Source organism: Acomys russatus, chromosome 14 (genome assembly GCF_903995435.1).
Source record: "Acomys russatus chromosome 14, mAcoRus1.1, whole genome shotgun sequence".
Lineage (NCBI taxonomy): Eukaryota > Metazoa > Chordata > Mammalia > Rodentia > Muridae > Acomys > Acomys russatus.
The window spans coordinates 16,964,950-16,982,639 of record NC_067150.1 but is presented as its reverse complement, the minus strand read 5'-3'; the positions used below and the strand labels follow the sequence as shown (position 1 = coordinate 16,982,639).

Sequence of the window (17,690 nt, the reverse complement as noted above, 5' to 3'; positions counted from 1 at the left end):
TCACAGTACAAGTGAGAGAATCTGAGGTGAAATCCCCAGATTCCAAGGTGTGGCGGCCCAAGGCAGAGGCAAGCTGACTAGTTCCGGGTTAGACTGAGAGACTCTGCCTCAAAGAATAAAGTAGAGGAGCAAGTGAGGATTAGGAACATCAACCTTGAGCTTCCAAATATGCATATATACATAACATGCACACATACGTGTATGAAAAGGGGGAGGAAGACTATTCAGTCTGTGTAAACCTTTGTCATGAATACTAAGTCTGATCTCAGACTGCCACCTTCTGTTTGTCTCTCCCACCTCCTGCTCCTACCACAACCTTACCACAATTTTTGATCCACGGCACCATTTGTATCTCATCACCTATCAACTTTCTATACTCTGTAAAGCTCTCGTTATCAGCTTGGATCTGATAGCCCGTTCTACCGTCACTCTCATGAACGTATTTTATCTGAAGTTCTCCATTTTAAAAACCCAAGAGCTGTTTCAAGTGCTTAGGTGTGATAAACACATCACCACAGGAAAAGCCAACATGATGACAGACAGGCGTCACTTTAAAAGTCAAGATCTGAACTTGCTATGAAAACTTGGCACTGCCTCTTCCCTCCAGAGTCGCCTGCACAACACCAATGCCATGCCATTTTATTTTCAAATATAAATGGCACCAAAGCTCTGGTGTCCTCCCATCACCAAAGTGTTTGTCCTTGTCTAATCCTTCCTGCTACAAGGAGTAACAAAAGTGCGCCCCGGGATCTGGGGGTGCAGCTCAGTAGTAAAGCATGAACTCAACATGCAATAAGGCCCTGGACTCAACCCTCAGGAAGAAAAAAGAAAAGTGTACCATATAGCATGCATGATTACCAAGCAGATTTCTAAAGGAAATGAATAAGAGAAATCTACAGAAAATACTAGCCAGGAGCTGAAGACAATTCCATGTGGTACATAGACCATGTGCTGAGAAGAAATACTGTGCCCCGGAAATTTGGCAATCCACGGTTCTTTATAGGAATTACCGTTCTGTGCTTTTTACAAAAATGAAAATGCCAAACATGGGTCAGCAACAAGGGGAGCATAGCAGCAGTGTCTCCCCCAGCTCCCAAAAACTGACTCCCAGACTCATCTTCATCACAGAGGCAGCATCTCCTGGACAGAACCCAGCATCAGTCAATTCAGAGAACCAGCGTGGAAACGGAGCAGCTGTGCCTCGGGTCTCTGTGTATGTTAAACACTACTTCCTGTGTTCTGTCTACCCACAACACAGCCATGTGGCATGACCACAAGCATAGATGTGAACAGGTGGTGTCTGGGTGTTTGGGAAAGTATAAGGATAGGAAAGTGACATAAAGTGCTCCCAAAGCCACTTAGTCTGAAGAGAACAACTGTGAATGCAATAGGATAAAAATATGCTCAGCCAGGCGTGGTAGTGCACGCCTTTAATCCAAGCATTTGGGAGGCAGAGGCAGGAGGATTGCTGTGAGTTTGAGGCCAGCTTGGTCTACAAAGTGAGTCCAGGATAGTCAAGGCTACACAGAGAAACCCTGTCTCGAAAAAAAAAAAGGAAAAAGAAAAAGAACTATGCTCACTGGCACGCGCGCACACGCACACACACACACACACACACACACACACACACACGTCCTTTTTAATTGCTTCCATGAAGATTAACTATAAAGCACCACCACCTGGGGCCAGAGCAATGGTTCAACCATTGAGGTCACTTGCTGCTCTTACAAAAAACACAGGTTCAGTTTCCTACACCCATAAAGAAGCTCAAAACAATATGTAAGTTCAGATACAGGGGACAGGACCTCTTCTGACCTCTGTGACATATGGCATGCATATGTGTATGTGTGTGTGTATATGTATATATGTGTATATATATACACACATATATATTTAGACAAACACTGATACACATGTAAGTAAAAAATTAATCTTCAAATAATCAAGCACCATTAATTCTAATCAGAAAGACACCCACAATTTCAAAAAGAAAGATTAGTGACAAATTTGTAGTTTAACCAGGGAATAAATTAAATAAGAAAATGTGCCAAAATGACTCCAACATGCAAATGAAGTGTACAACTGAGCAGAGCAGAGCAATGCCACGCGCCCATGCTTAACACAGTGGCCAGTGCCCTGAGAACTGTGCTCCGTGTTTAGACCTCATCTTAGGAGCACTCTATGCTATGTCCGTGTAATGACTACAGTCACAACTCATCACACAGACACATAAAATTCTCTTTTTTCAAGGTAATTCTTTTTGTGTTTTACTCTAGAATATCTACTTGCATCCAGGTTTATTTCACCAGTTAGCAATCAACATATTCTAGAAGCTTATATGATCTTAGCTGAAGAAGCATAGTCAATTTCAATAACAGGAAGGATGTTCCCGTTAAAACCTTTTGTTTCAAAAAAGACTGTCTTCATGTCATTTGCTCTGTTACTGCAAGACAGCCAAGCACGACTGCAGCTGGAGGCAGCGCAATGGGCAAGCCTACTGCTAAAGCTACAGCATAGCGTTTAAACTCTGCAGCCCTGGAGATCAAACCCAAGGCGAGCACCCTACCCTTCAGTCACACCCTTACCCACAAAACTCCAGATTTCCTAAAGTGGCATGTATTCAAACCATTTTAATGTATAACACACACACACACACACACACACACACACACACGTTATTCTAAAGAAACACTTGTTATTATCATGTTTATATGTATGAAAGTATGTATTAAAAATGAGTATAGTGTAGTAAATACAGAATTAAAAAGTTTAAAATCAACTACTTTTTTCATATGAAGCAGCCAAATTAATGAGGTATATTTGTAAAAGGAATTTTTATTTTCCTTCTTCAATTGCTGTCTCAGAAGCTTATTGCCCCCTTCTATTAACCTAGGCCTAGTTCTGGAAGCTTCTAGCCTCTGTACAATCTAACCTGGGCCTAGAACAAGTTTTCAGCCTCTGATACTTACTGCTAAAAAGTTCACCCTTACTTGTTCTTTCTGAGCTCTGGGCTGGCTGCTTCAACTCAGCTGTTCTGGCTCAAACTCCTCTCTCAGCTGACTTATTTAATCTGGCCTCTCTCTCGGCCTGGAATTGCTCTGCTCTGCTTAGCTTCAAACTAATTTAGCAATCTGCTCTAATCTGCTGGCTTCTTCTCATTTTCTGGCTCGGTCCATCTTCACCTGAGTTCTCTCTCTGCAACCCATCTCTCTATTACTGTCCTGGTAAAACTGTCTACTCTCTCTGAAAAACTGCCTCTTAAGTAGCTTCCTTTTCCTCCCTCTTCTCGTGAGAGTTGGGCATGTGCTATCCTATCCTATCTACTCTCTGATTTGTCACCCTTTCTGGACTCAATTAGAAATCATTTTCAAACATGGGTGATTCCTTCTACTAGCTAACTTTACCTTTGTTTGGGATTAAAAGCATGAATCACCATGCCTGGGCCTAAGCTTTTCTTTACCTGATACTTGCTTTATACCAGGCTGGCCTTGAATTCAGGTCTGTTTGCCTCTGTCTCCTGGATTAAAGGTGTGTTTGTATTCCAGCTGGATCACACAGATCTAGAAGGTCTTTGGATGTAATATTTTGCCAGAACAGCCATGTTCTGAATTAATATTTTTCTACACATATTTAAATTGGAATTCAAGCTTGGCTGTATAATTACTGCATTTCTATCTGATATTAGTCTCAGCAAAAATTCATTTATTTCATATTCATTTCTGCCAGTGTCTGTCCTGAATGGTTTTGGTTTTGTTGTTTGTGTTTGTTTATTTGTTTGTTTTGTCAACTTAACACACTCTGCAGTTATCTGGGAAGAGCAACCTCAGTTGAGAAAATGCCTTTATACAGATTGTCTGTGGGCAAGTCTGAGGGCATTTTCTTGATTAATGATTGATGTGGGAGGCCTAGCCCATGAGGGACAGTGCCACCCCTAGGCAGGTGGTCCTAAGTATACAATAAATCAAACTGATCAAGGCATGGGAAGCAAGTCAGAAAACATCAGTCCTTTGTGGCCTATTTCAATTCTGGCCTCCAGAATCCTGTCTTGAGTTCCTGCCTTACAGCCCCTCAGAGATGGAGTATAAACTAAGAGTTATAAACCATTTCCTCCCTAAATTACTTTTTGTCTAGATGTTTTATTACAATAATAAAAATCTTAATTAATAAAATGTCAAATATGGATGTAAAGATAAATATAGATAGATACATAGATGATAAATATATTAGGTGACAGATAGATAGATGATAGATTGATTACATGGTTGATAGATAGACAGATATATGACTCATTAGATGATAGATAGAAGATAGATAGACAGATAACTGATTAGTTAATAGATGATAGATTGATTATAAGGCTGATAGATTAGATGATGATAGATTGAATGATAGGTAGGTAGGTAGGTAGATAGATAGATAGATAGATAGATAGATAGATAGATAGATATACCATTTTTTAAGTTGCCCATGGTAAAATATGCCTGAACTCCAAGCATGCGGGAGGCTGAGGCAGAGGCCTCACAAGCTCAAACCCAGGATGGATTGCATATGGGGACCCTGTCTCAAGAAGCATAAAATATAAATATATACATACACATGCAAAAAAGAAAACTAACTCTAGTTTTTAAGAGTTCTTAAAACCTAAATCACTGCATATGTATCTTTAAACCATTTTAAATTTTAAAAATTCCTTACAAGCCCTCTTCACCCTCAAAACCAAAGCTACATGTCTGTAACATGGAGATTTGAAACATTCATTGCATCTAATGTCAACAAAAAGAGCCTTTATACACCGATGCTGACGCAAAATTCACTTTAAGCATGATTCCATCATGTTCATTGGATTTAAAATAAAAATATATATTTGTATACAATCTTGGGGGAAAATACCTTTTAATTTGTCACTGAGTGCTGTTTTTAAAGCAAGTAAAATGCTGCCGGGATTACACTCCCATAATGTCAACAAAACAGGTTCATATCCTAGGTGCATGGCTCCTCACCTCCTATGTGCATGGCTCCTCACCTCCTATGTACATGGCTCCTCACCTCCTATGTGCATGGCTCCTCACATCCTATGTGCATGGCTCCTCACCTCCTATGTGCATGGCTCCTCACCTCCTATGTACATGGCTCCTCACCTCCTATGTGCATGGCTCCTCACCTCCTATGTGCATGGCTCCTCACATCCTATGTGCATGGCTCCTCACATCCTATGTGCATGGCTCCTCACCTCCTATGTGCATGGCTCCTCACCTCCTATGTGCATGGCTCCTCACATCCTATGTGCATGGCTCCTCACCTCCTATGTGCATGGCTCCTCACCTCCTATGTGCATGGCTCCTCACCTCCTATGTGCATGGCTCCTCACCTCCTATGTGCATGGCTCCTCACCTCCTATGTGCATGGCTCCTCACATCCTATGTGCATGGCTCTCTCACCTCCTATGTGCATGGCTCCTCACCTCCTATGTGCATGGCTCCTCACATCCTATGTGCATGGCTCTTGTCTTTCATACCTAGCCAAACACCATCTGCACCCTTTGCAAAGTTCTCGGTGTGGTGCAGTGTCCTAGAATGACTATGCCAGCAACAGGAACAGCACAATTTTACTTACGAGACGTTCTGGAAGCAAGAAGAGTAACTCGAGAGCCTCCTAGGAGACGAAAACCCATTACATTCGCCTGATCATCGTCTGACTGATTGGCAAAGTCTATAAAGAAAAGGGGAAAATACTTATCTGCATAATCACAAATAAACACTAATATTTAAAATGGAAAGCTTAATTGGGTATGTTTTACATTATTAGTATTTAAAATGCATGTATGAACTGTATTGGCTGATTCCCACCCAGCTTCCAATTGCTCAAGTGTCTGCCCCATAAGCTTACACTGGAACGATCTCATTTTCTTTTTTTTTTTTTTTTTTTTTTTTTTTTCTTTTTTTCCCCCATAGTTGAGCCCAGATGTGAGGCTGAACACTCACAGAATAAACCTAGGGGAAATGTCACTCCAGAAAGCAAGTAAAGGACCTGGGATTTGCAGGTGTCTGACCCAACTTGAGAAGACCATCACTGGGCATGGCGGTGTATACCAGTGATCCCATTATAGACCAGGAGGGACTCTGGTGGGAGGCCGGCCTGCACTATGGAGAGACTCTATCCCCAAAAAGACAGAGGTTGGAGAGAGTCTGAGGTTAGCAGGAACCACAGACAAAAATACACAAGTGTCAGAATAGATGGTTGAGGTACAACTCAACAAAAAAAAAGGTTTTTGTTTATATTCATGCCAAAACTAAAACAAAACAAACAAACAAAACCAAGTGGTCCCTATGGGAAGGTTCTGAGAGCTAGTTAAATATAGCTACTTCTTATACTGTAAAGCTCTTGCAGTCCAATAATCCCATTATAAATTTAAAATATCATTAAGTCCAAGCACACTTAATACATCTATCCTTCAAACTTCATAAGTTAGCCTCACCTGCAACCAACCATGCTCAAAATGTTTACAGTCACTGAGTTGAGAGAAAAATTGTATAACGCAGTCTGGCCCTTAAAGAAGTCAACTTTATACTATATTTCAAACGCTTTTAAGGTATTCTAAACCTTTAACCTACCAACTCCACTTTCAGATCTTTATCCAAGAAATGGTCATAAATTTAAAGTATTTTTGCAAGAGTATTATCACAGGAATACAATATAAATATCTAAAAATAGAATACAAGTCGGATGATTTCATGGTATCTATTTATAAAACATCAGGCAACAACTAAAGTCACAATGAAAATATCTATGGTCTACAAAAATGTTTCTAAACAATATGAAATAAAATCTTTAGGGAAGGTGTAAAGGCCTACAAAACTTGTTTTAGCTCTATTAAAGGAAAGTACAGAAATCGATGTATGCACTTCTAGACAGTGGAATTATTAGCAGGTTCCTATGTGGACTTACCTATATTTTTTTAACTTCCCATATATTTGTAATAAAAGTTAAAACCACTTCACATGTGCCCTACATTTCTTCATAAAGAAGTAAATAAACAATTAGGAAGAGAGACAGATTTAAAGTTATTTCTTTTATATGAAGCTATTAATCTGTTTCTTTTGGTAGAATATATAGATTTGAAACAGCCATTGCATCTAATGTTGATTTTTAAAAAAGAGCCTTTATACACTGATGTTAATGTGAAATTCACTTTAAGAATTGACATGATTCCATCATGTTTATTGGATTTAAGATAAAAATGCATATTATGTATATACAATCTTGGGGAAAATATCTTTTAATTTGTCACTGAGTGCTGTTTTTAAAGCAAGTAAAATGCTGCCAGGATTACACACTCCTATAATGTCAACAGAATAGGCTCCAAAGCAGTAGGAAAGTGGGGTCCGCTAAGCTCTGTAAATATGTAGTCTACGCTGCACCTTACCAAGACAACCTCCCTGGGCAATGACCTGTATTTTATTCAATCTCTAGTTGAGCTCTGTTTATGCCAATAAAAGTCAGCTTCTCAGAATCCAGTATTTAAACATCATCAACAGCATCAAAAGAATTGTTATTGTTTAACATATAATTTCCAACTACATGTCCATGGAAGTTTCTGCAACCCAAGAAAATAACCAATTAAGGTGAGGGGATGCAAAAGAAGTGGGTCCTTAGGCACGTTTACAGTCCAGCTTTCTCACGAAGAATCGAGAAATAAAGAAAATAACAGGAAGGAGGCCACAAAAAATTACTATGTGTGCACATGCTCAATTCAAAATTAAGACTTGAATGATTTTTTAAACTTCATTTCAGAGATTTTTTTTCCATAGTCACATATAAATAAGGCTTTACAGCCTGTCTCCTGGCTGGGCATGGTGATGCAAGCCTTTAATCTCAGCACTCAGGAGGCAGAGGCAGGGAAATCTCTCTGAATTCTAAGTTCAAGGCCAGTCTACTGTACACAGTAAGTTCTAGAAGAGCCAGGGATACCTATTATTTGAGACCCTGTCTCAAAATAAGAACTGAAACAAATAAACGATCCCTACTCTTAATGAATAATAAACTGAAAACATTTTATATAATAACACAATGGAATGACTTACTACAAATTCTGTGGGAAATAGTCTGGATTCTAAATCCTGCTCCTCAAACACAAGAATAAGGGTACACCTCATAGTGAGCAGGGCTCATTTTTAATAAAGTACTTCAAACAGCTATTCAACTCTCAGGATGTTTTCTTTTAATTCCATGTCATTTCTAAGAAAGTGGACAGAGCCGAAGAGGAAGCCAAAAGATTACAGGAGCCTGGGGGGAGGGATGACTCCAAGGAAACGGTGTCTTCAAGAACAACAGGCCTGATCCTCACATGAGCTCACAGAGCCTGTGGTGGCATGCACGGGGTCCCAGTGCTGACGAGGGAAGCACACATGAGCTCCCCACCACAGTCTAGAAACTATTTGCAACTGGTAACTGCTGACCACAGGAATATCAGTTTTGTCCAATGGTGTGTCATCGTGTCATTGGGTATATTAGCTACACTTCAGGGAAGCCCCCATGTCCAGTAGTTGATAAACACAAAGAACTCTATGGTGGCCTTTTTTTCTGGCGGGTGGAGGGCCCTTCAGCTTCTGTGGTTTCATGGATTTTTGCAGGGGAAGAAAATAAGAGCATAAAGTTGCATGGCTAGAGTGCTGGGGAGAATCGGGAAGAAAGTGGGAGAAAGGAAAAGTGTGCTCAAAATACACTGTTTGAAATTTTTTCAATAAAATAAGAAAAAAGAAAGTGGATTGTTCTAATCCAAACCTTGACAACAATGCCATTTTATCTAATCAGAGCTGCAGTTTTCTACTCAAGCTTTAAGCTTTAATGTCCCCCAAAGTAACAGCCACAGATGGGCTCACCCTCCCCAATCACCCCAACTCTATGGCGCTCAAACCCAAGGAGGGAATGCCCACTACACAGCCAGCACCATTTGCTCCTCCAGCTGCAGTAGAAGGCACAGCCCTGAGGAACAAACACCCATGAGACAACCTCAAAAGTGACGGTAAAGATGACCAATACTCTTACAACGGGACACAGCCAAAGGTCTACCACACTGGTTCTCAACCTGTGGGTCGCAACCCCTAAGGTGGTCATTGATTCTTTCACTGAGGTCACCTAAGACGATCAGAAACACAGATATTTGCATATTTACTATTTACATATTTACAATTCATAACAGTAGCAAAATCACAGTTATGAAGTAGCAGCAAAAATAGTTTTGTGGTTGGGGTCACCACAACATGAGGAACTGTATTAAAGGGTCATAGCATTAAGAAGGTTGAGAACCAGTGGTCTAGAGTAATGCTGAACAATAAATATTTATATTTTAAGCCCAAACTTCCAACCTAGAAAGGAAACATTTGATATTTTTATATCTGTACCCTGAAGTGAAATAATGGTTATTTTTAAAATGCTAATAAAACGTAAAAGGTGTGTCTTATCACCTTACTGGCATAAGCTGCTTACCTTTGAACAGGCCCCTAAGACCGGAAGGTTCCCAAGGCATTTTAGTATCTTCACCCTACAGCTACTGATAATCCCCTCTATTACCTGCCATTGGAGGGGTCCACATGGAAGCCCAACACAGGTTTCTGAAGTCCTACCTGGGAAGAGGCTGAGCAGACTGACAGGAGGTTTGTTGGTGTCAACAGTTAGTTTGTGGCTCGCAGTTTTTGAAGGCTGACCTGGTAGGCAAATTAGTTTCAGAGGAAGTCTAAATTTACATTGGATAACCCGAGGAATACCTGAAATTACAAAAAAAAAAAAATTAGATCTAAGTTTGACAAACAATTTGGGAAGAAATAATGTATAGTCTGAGCAGAAATACTAGTAAGTTTGCTGCCTGACTTGGTTTAGCTTAAGTCAAGTAACTAGTATGTACTAGTTCCAATTTGGTTTTTTTAGTATGAAAGAGGGGAGAGGAAGGAAGAAGGGAAAGGAATGGAGAGGAAGAAAGGAAGAGAGGGAGGTGGAAGAGGAAAGGAGGGAGGGAGGATAAGGGAGGAGGGAGGGAGAAAGACAGAGGGAAAGAGACAGAGAGAGACAGAAAGAGACAGAGAGTAAATGAACTGAAATAAAAAATGTTATACTGAGTGAGTCAACCCAGAAAGACAAAAATTATATTTTCTCTTATTATGGACCCTAGCTCTGAATCTTTCGATGTGAATACATAGCCTAAAGTAACTGCAGATACGGGGGGTGGGGCATACAGTATCGAGGGGAAGGAGGCTCTAGAAAAGGAAACACCACAACACAGTTGCTATAAAGGGAGAAATAGGAAAAACAGCGTCGGGAGGAACAAGGAGAGGAGAGGAGGGATAAACAGCACTAAGGATGCTTGAAAAGGCCATAGAGAGCCATGTCATCTTAAGTTCAATTAAAATCACATATAAATAAAGAGTATTTGTACGCAGACATAATTTTAATTGACTTTACACCAGTTGTGGTGACAAATGTTCCCCACAAAATATAGACTATCAAAAATCTAAATGCCTGGCATGGGAAACATTTCAACTTTGTTGGTTATGGTAGCCCAAGAGACCCCCTTCACCCTGCCAAAAAATAATAATAAATATACACACACACACATACACACACACACACACATTCTATTGACACTGCCCTGCTTGTCTCCCAGACAGAGGCCTTGGAGGAACAGAGCTGGAAGTGACCTAGAAGGCTGGCTCCTCCCTGAACTAGGTCTTCTAGTATGGAATGGAGCAACGCAAGCTGCCTCAGGAGAAAAGCAACGAGAGTCCTACCCAGATGTGACGCCTAGGAAGCACATCAACGAGCAGACTGGGGAGATATTCTAAAAGGCACAACACTGGCACTTACTGCTGGGGATGCCACAGCTATCTAGATGGGCCTGACGCCTGCTCAGCAGGAAGGAATTCACGCCTGGTACTATAAACCGAACCTGTGCCTGGTGAGGTCATGAAATCTAGAAAACCTACTGATGCCACTTTTCCAAACCAGTGTGGTTTCTAGCTGCAGTACTCATCCTTATTCCCACGGGGAGGTGTAGCCCTCACCTGCCTCAATGACGCTGCCTTCCGCTGCGGATGGAGATCATTAGAGGAAGCCACAGCTTGTGAAGATGCGAAGGGCGGTGAACATCGGGTACCTGGCCCCAACTGACACACTGACAACACAACCCCTCCGTGTAGGGGATTAGAAAACATCACAGAGAGGGAGTGGGAAGACTGAAAACCCACGGACAGGATGTCTGCTGTGAGACAGTCTTCTTTGCTTAAAAATTACTTTTGATTTGGGGCTGGAGATGTCAAAAAGAGGAGACCACGTAGAGGGGGCGTGGGCAGGAAGCGGTGGCTCTGGGAGGGGTGAGGGGAGGGTGCTAATGAATATAATCCAAATACATTGTATGAAATTCTTAAAGAATTGATAAAAATATTTTTAAGAGAATTAAAAGCATAAGCTGGAGGTCTACTTTAAGCAGCATATTTTTTTAAAACAAGCCTATTTGGAAAGCATAAAAACCATTGGATTAGAGGGCCCTAGAAACCTACAAGAAGAACATTATGACGGGCGGATCTGGGCCCAGGGGTCCTGCTCAAACTATGGCACCAGCCAAGGACAATACGGGAAGTAAACTTCAAACCCCTACCCAGATCTAGCCAATGGACAGAACATTCTCCAGAGTTGAGTGGAGAGTGGGGTCTGACTTTCACACGAACTCTGGTGCCCCATATTTGACCACGTCCCCCTGATGGGGAGACCTGGTGGCACTCAGAGGAAGGATAGCAGGCTACCAAGAAGAGACTTGATACCCTATGAGCATATACAGGGGGAGGAGGTCCCCCTCAGTCACAGTCATGGGGGAGAGGAGTAAGGGGAAAATGGGAGGGAGGGAGGAATGGGAGGATACAAGGGATGGGATAACAATTTAGATGTAATATGAATAAATTAATAAAATCTATTTTTTAAAAAAACATCGGATTATTGAGACAATTCTTTAAGGTTTTCAAAGCCCCCCGTCTTAACCTATGACTATCAGTTAAAGTGAGCGAAGAACACACAGGTTCCATGAGACTCTGCATTATCGTATCTCAAGCTCACCGACCTAAGGTACTCCAACCCCTCAGCTATTTTCACTTATTCTATTAGCTATTCTTATTAAATTATGACTAAAAGGACAAGAGTACAAAGTGCATGTGCTCTTCTGAAGCTCACGACAGTTTTACACATTAATGTTGAAAATGTTACTTTTAGTAGAATTAGGTCTTATCAAGAAATTAATTTCACATCATAATTTTAAGTTCCAATTTTTCAAGCTGAGTAAGTATTCATACAGGTATAGCTAAGCAGGTAATTGAACTACATAACAATGCTGAATAATTTAATTCTCTAAATTATTTTAAATCACTCGTCTCTATTTTACAAATAATGAAGCTAAACTTATAAGGCTACTCTAAATCTAAAATCAGTACTTCAGCATTAAGCTTGCTCTCTTTTCATTCTATGATTCTGTTTTTGACACAATAACATGAAAGATAGGAGCAAAAATATAGCTATCTATACCTTAGTGAGTACTGACAGAAGCAAAAAAATCAAATATATACTCTGCTTGGTGGTTCACACACTAATTTCTTCATTTCTCTGTAGCTGAGTCAGTGAGTGCTTAAAATATGGCTACATGGCCCAAGCAAGAGCCTTGAAATTAGAAGTATATTTTGTCAAGATGTCTGTCTTGTGTGGCTTGATCCCCACTGAAGACGGAGGTGCTTTTCTGTCCTCTTTCCTGCTAGGACAGTGAGAGAGCATCATGGATGCTGAGCCTACTGATGAAGGAGGTAATTAAGTGCTTTTTCAGATCATGTGGAACATACCTGCCATTCTCCTCAACATAATCTATTACCCATCAGTTCCTACCTAGCTCAGCTTTTGTTCATAAACAACAGATGTTAAAGTCACGTCTGGAATCCTAGATGCAAATTATAACTGGTGTTTCTTCAGAAAGGCCCCTGGGTATCACTTCCTGACATTCTGTAAGGAGTTTAGGGGCATATGCATTTGTACTTAATAATGATGAAATGTTTTGAATAAAAATATTATAGTAATACGATCTAAGATACTTTTCAAGCCACAGCTATCAATTCTGCCACACACGTAAAAAATTACAAAGTGCTCCTTTGCTAACTTAAGGAAACTTCTTTATAGTACATATATCCCCAGATTCTAAAAATGAAGGCTTAAGTAGGTTTCTATTATAATAAGTAAGTTACAACCCTGGTTAATAGATACAGTGTGGAAAGAACAAAACTTGCTTCTATCGCTTTGCCTTTAAATGACTAATAAAAGAAAAATGTTTCAATTTGGAGTACTCTATACACAGAGGAAGCTATCTTATCCATACGTTCAATTAAATTCTAAGCTAACTGTTTAAACCAAATACATGAAACCTTGCTTCAAGAGGAACAAAAGAAAAATTAAATAAAGGCTTTTTCAGTATTGCTCTTGGAACACTCTTGACCTTGGTTTAAAAAGCCCAGTTCATCCTAACTCTGCACCATCGGTGCTCACACACACTTTCAACTACATTTTAAGTTCAGCGTTCAGTTTTTTTCAAAAACTGTATCCTGGCCTCTACATCACTTGCACCAGGTCCATGTACTCATGACCTCAGGCACTGCATGCGTGTGGTGCCCAGACACATTCAGGCAGAACACTCATACGCATAAAACAAAAATAAAAATATTTTTCAAAAAGAAAAAGAAATGAAAACAAACAGATTGTCAACACTAGCTAGCTCAAGAGGGAAAATACGTCATAATAGAATTCATGTGTCACTGAGGCCAGTGGCAATGTGACACACCAGGGCAATGTCTACAGGAGCTGAGGTTTATAAAAGGTCTCCAGAATTTCTGCTTTACTCTGGGAACTATAAGCCTGTTCCATAGGACATTTGGAAAAAATTATTTGAAAAAATGTGACACTCTTATTGAAGAAACTGATTATAGCTATTTTTTAAATGGTGACAACTTGAAATTATTTGCCACTAAGGAAAAAAATGAAATTTTTTAGAAACTAGATTAACAAGACCATGCCGTTGGGAGAAAGCTAGAATGCTGCTACTGTCTAGCACCCCTGCCCAAGTAAACTCCAAGCGCCTCAGTAACAGTCTATAGCGTGTAATAGACAGGAGCATCACCAGAGGCAAGTTCCTCCTAAGGCACGGCTAGTGCAAATGCACTCTCAGGCGTTGTTCTTCTGGTGTAATTGTATCAGTGAATATGGTCTAAAGCCTCACAAAGGGGTGTGTGTGTGTGTGTGTGTGTGTGTGTGTGTGTATGTGTGTGTGTGTATCTGAGTGTGTCTCTGTGTATATGTATGTGTCTTTGTGTGTGTATATATCTATGTCTCTGTGTGTGTAACTGTATGTGTGTGTCTGTGTGTGTCTTGTGTGTATATGTGTGCTTGTGTGTGTTTATGGGTATGTATCTGAGTGTGTCTCTGTGTATGTGTGTCTGTGTGTGTTTGTGGGTATATATCTGAGTGTATCTCTGTGTATATGTGTGTCTGTGAGTGTGTAACTGCATGTGTACATCTTGTATGTATGTGTGTGTCTGTGTGCTTGTGTCTGTATGTGTCTCTGTATGTGTAGTGTGTATGTGTATGTCTGTGTGTCTGTATGTCTCTCTGTGTATGTATGTGTATCTGTGTATGTCTATCTATATGTGTGTCTAGGTGTGTAACTGTGTATGTATGTGAGCATGTGTATTTGTGTCTGTGTGTGTATTTGTGTGTGTATGTGTGTATGTTTGTGCCTGTGTGTCTCTCTGTATATGCATGCATGTTTGTGTATGTGTGTGTCTGTATAAGTGTGTCTGTATGTCTCTCTGTGTATGTACGCATGTTTTTGTATGTGTGTGTCTATGTATAAGTGTGTCTGTGTGTCTGTATGTCTCTCTGTGTATGTATATGTGTCTGTGTCTGTGTATCTGTGTGTGTCTGTTTCTCTCTCTTTGTGTGTGTGTGTGTGTGTGTGTGTGTGTGTACACATTTGTAATAAAGAAAAAAGCAGGGCTGGAAAGATGGCTCTGTGGCTAAGAGAACTTGATCTTGTAGAGGACCCATGTTTGCCTCTAGCACTCACATGGTGAGTTGCATCCTCTGCAACTCCAGTCCGAGGAGTGTGGTGCCTCTTCTCTCCCTGGGCACCAGGCACAGGCATGGTGTACATGCATACATACAAGGGAAACATCCATACCATCAAAAAAAAAAAGGAGGTTTTTAAAGGAAAATAATCACATGTATTAATAGGCTTTGCAAGCCTTGTGTGATGGCGGCACATACTGTGACCCTAGCTGTTGGAATTTAGAGGTATAAGGATAAGCTCAAGGTCATCCTTAGTCACAAGGCAACTTTGGGACCAACCTGGGCCACGTGAAACCCTACTCCAAGAAAAAAAGAAAGAGAAATTTTTAAATAAAGATTTTTTGTTTCAGTGTTGTTCTTGGAACAGTTTTGAACTTGATTTTAAAAGCCTAATTGGTCCTAACTCTTAGTGCCACCAGTGACACTTCCTCTATGCCTCTGGAAAAAAGAAAGAAAGAAAGGAAAAGAAAGAAAGAAAGAAAGAAAGAAAGAAAGAAAGAAAGAAAGAAAGAAAAACCTGTCTGTGTAGCCGGCTAACTCAACTCAACTCTGGAATTTAAGCTGAGAGAAAAGCAAAGTCATCATTCATTTGATTCCAGTATCAGTCTAGTCATTTAGCAGCCTGACTTTGCTGTATAGCATTTTGAATTTTTAAGCAAATATAATCACCCTTCTGTCATATGCTTCCCTTCCCATAACCCACTAGAGGAAATGGATAGTAGCAACCACTACAGTGCAATTAATCACTAAATCATTTATCTATCAGAGAAAATTTACATTAAAACTACTCCTGAATGAACAATTTTTCCAATATGAGAATTCTAATTACACCTGGCACACACACCAGCCCAGGATCACTTTCAAACAGGAAGCCAAAAAGTGCCTGAAAACGGGGCGGGGGCGGGGGGGGAGTGTGTGTATATATAGGTATGGCAGCCACATCTGTACACTGCATTTCTATAAAAGACCTGCGAACTCTTTCTGAGGTTTCTTATTGCAAACAAGGAGCCCCAAAGCAGCAGCCGAGCCTGGTAGCCAGAGTTTCCTGAGCCCCTGGTAGTGACTGGTGACACATCGTGCATCGTCTGCAGCCATATTTTACTCTGCCCGTGGAATGTTACTTTAATGCAGAAATAGTGGAGGCTAACTCTTATGGGACCACATAAGACCTCGCTTCCTGCTTCTCCTGTCACATGAGCTCAGAACTGCTCATCTGAAACACAGCCCAAGCAGAGATGACGACGAACGACATGGAAGCAGGAGACCTGTGTGAGACTGAGCGCTGAGTGGCTGCAGAGCGGGGCTGCAACTACTAGATACAGCTGACTACTTCAACTCCGCTCCATCCTGTTTAATGATAGTTTAAACCATACCGAAAAATTATTGTTACCATTATATTGAAACATGAAATTTCCATGCTTTATGCTTCTCATGGTCTGAGCTGAACTTACAATAAAAGGGCTAAATACCTTCTAGCAACAACCTTTACTGACTCTTTTAAACTCGAACCCCTACTCTGATCTAGCCAATGGACAGGACATTCTCCACATGACTCTGACATGAACTCTGGTGCCCCATATTTGACCACCTCCCCTTGGTGGGGAGGCCTGGTGGCACTCAAAGAAAGAATAAGCAGGCTACCAAGATGAGACTTGATAGCCTATGACCATATCGTGGGGGAGGAGGTCCCCCTCAGTCTTAGACCTAGGGGAGGGGAATAGGGTGAAAGCGGGAGGGAGGGAGGAATGGGAGGATACGAGTGATGGGATAACAATTGAGTTGTAATCTGAATAAATTAATTAAGTAATAAATAAATAAACTTAACCACTTGAATAAGGATACAGTAGTTTACAAACTTTAAATTTAAACTGCACCAGCTACATACACTGTTGAGAATTGGAATATAAATGGTATTTGATCAAGTAAGATTCATATGCCTAAGCTACGCACCTACACTATTATTAAGACATTTCCCATATAAACATGTTTGCCTCCAGATCTCATGATATGACAAGCTATAGGACGCAAACTGTTTGCGGCATCATCAAGACTGTGTGAGTAAGAAGGGTACAGCGGCCCACGCCTTTACTCCCAGCACTTGGGAAACAGAGGCAGGCGGATATGTGTGAGTTTGAAGCTGGCCTGGTTTACACAGTGAGTTCAAGAGCAGCTTGAAAGAAAGAAAGAAAGAAAGAAAGAAAGAAAGAAAGAGAAAAAGGGTATGTGAGCAAACACTGCTATTTTAACAGTGGTTTAGTTATATCTATTTATTATTACTAGTTCAACAGTATTATCTAAAATTGTCTTAATAAGGTATCTTTACTAAAGATAACCTCCTGTGTTAAATCTATATATCTTAAGGGAAAAGTAAATTAAGAGACACTTAAATGCCTCTTGTGTACCCTGATACTATACAGTTCAAAGATGAGTCAATTATCCCCACCCTTAACGAGCGCACACCTGTTGGGGAACCTAGGAAACACACTTAACTGAGCACACGTGTGTGTACTGTAGCTAAATGACTGACAACACTGACTCGGGCAAGCTCTCCG

General features: G+C 40.6%; 2 protein-coding genes across 6 annotated transcripts in view; both read right to left on the bottom strand.

The window, feature by feature from the left end:
• Prkcsh (protein kinase C substrate 80K-H) overlaps positions 1-17,690 on the bottom strand; it is an 827,425-nt gene that overhangs the window by 218,810 nt on the left and 590,925 nt on the right. The gene's annotated exons all lie outside the window — the stretch shown is intronic.
• The window catches only part of Bbs9 (Bardet-Biedl syndrome 9), a 388,213-nt gene that overhangs the window by 203,298 nt on the left and 167,225 nt on the right, over positions 1-17,690 (bottom strand). For all 4 annotated transcript variants that reach the window (XM_051156063.1, XM_051156062.1, XM_051156064.1 and 1 more), the window contains 2 exons: positions 9,624-9,764; positions 5,614-5,709 (listed from right to left, as the gene is read on the bottom strand). In XM_051156063.1, the coding sequence (XP_051012020.1) occupies positions 5,614-5,709; positions 9,624-9,764 (237 nt within the window). The remainder of the gene's footprint in view (positions 1-5,613; positions 5,710-9,623; positions 9,765-17,690) is intronic.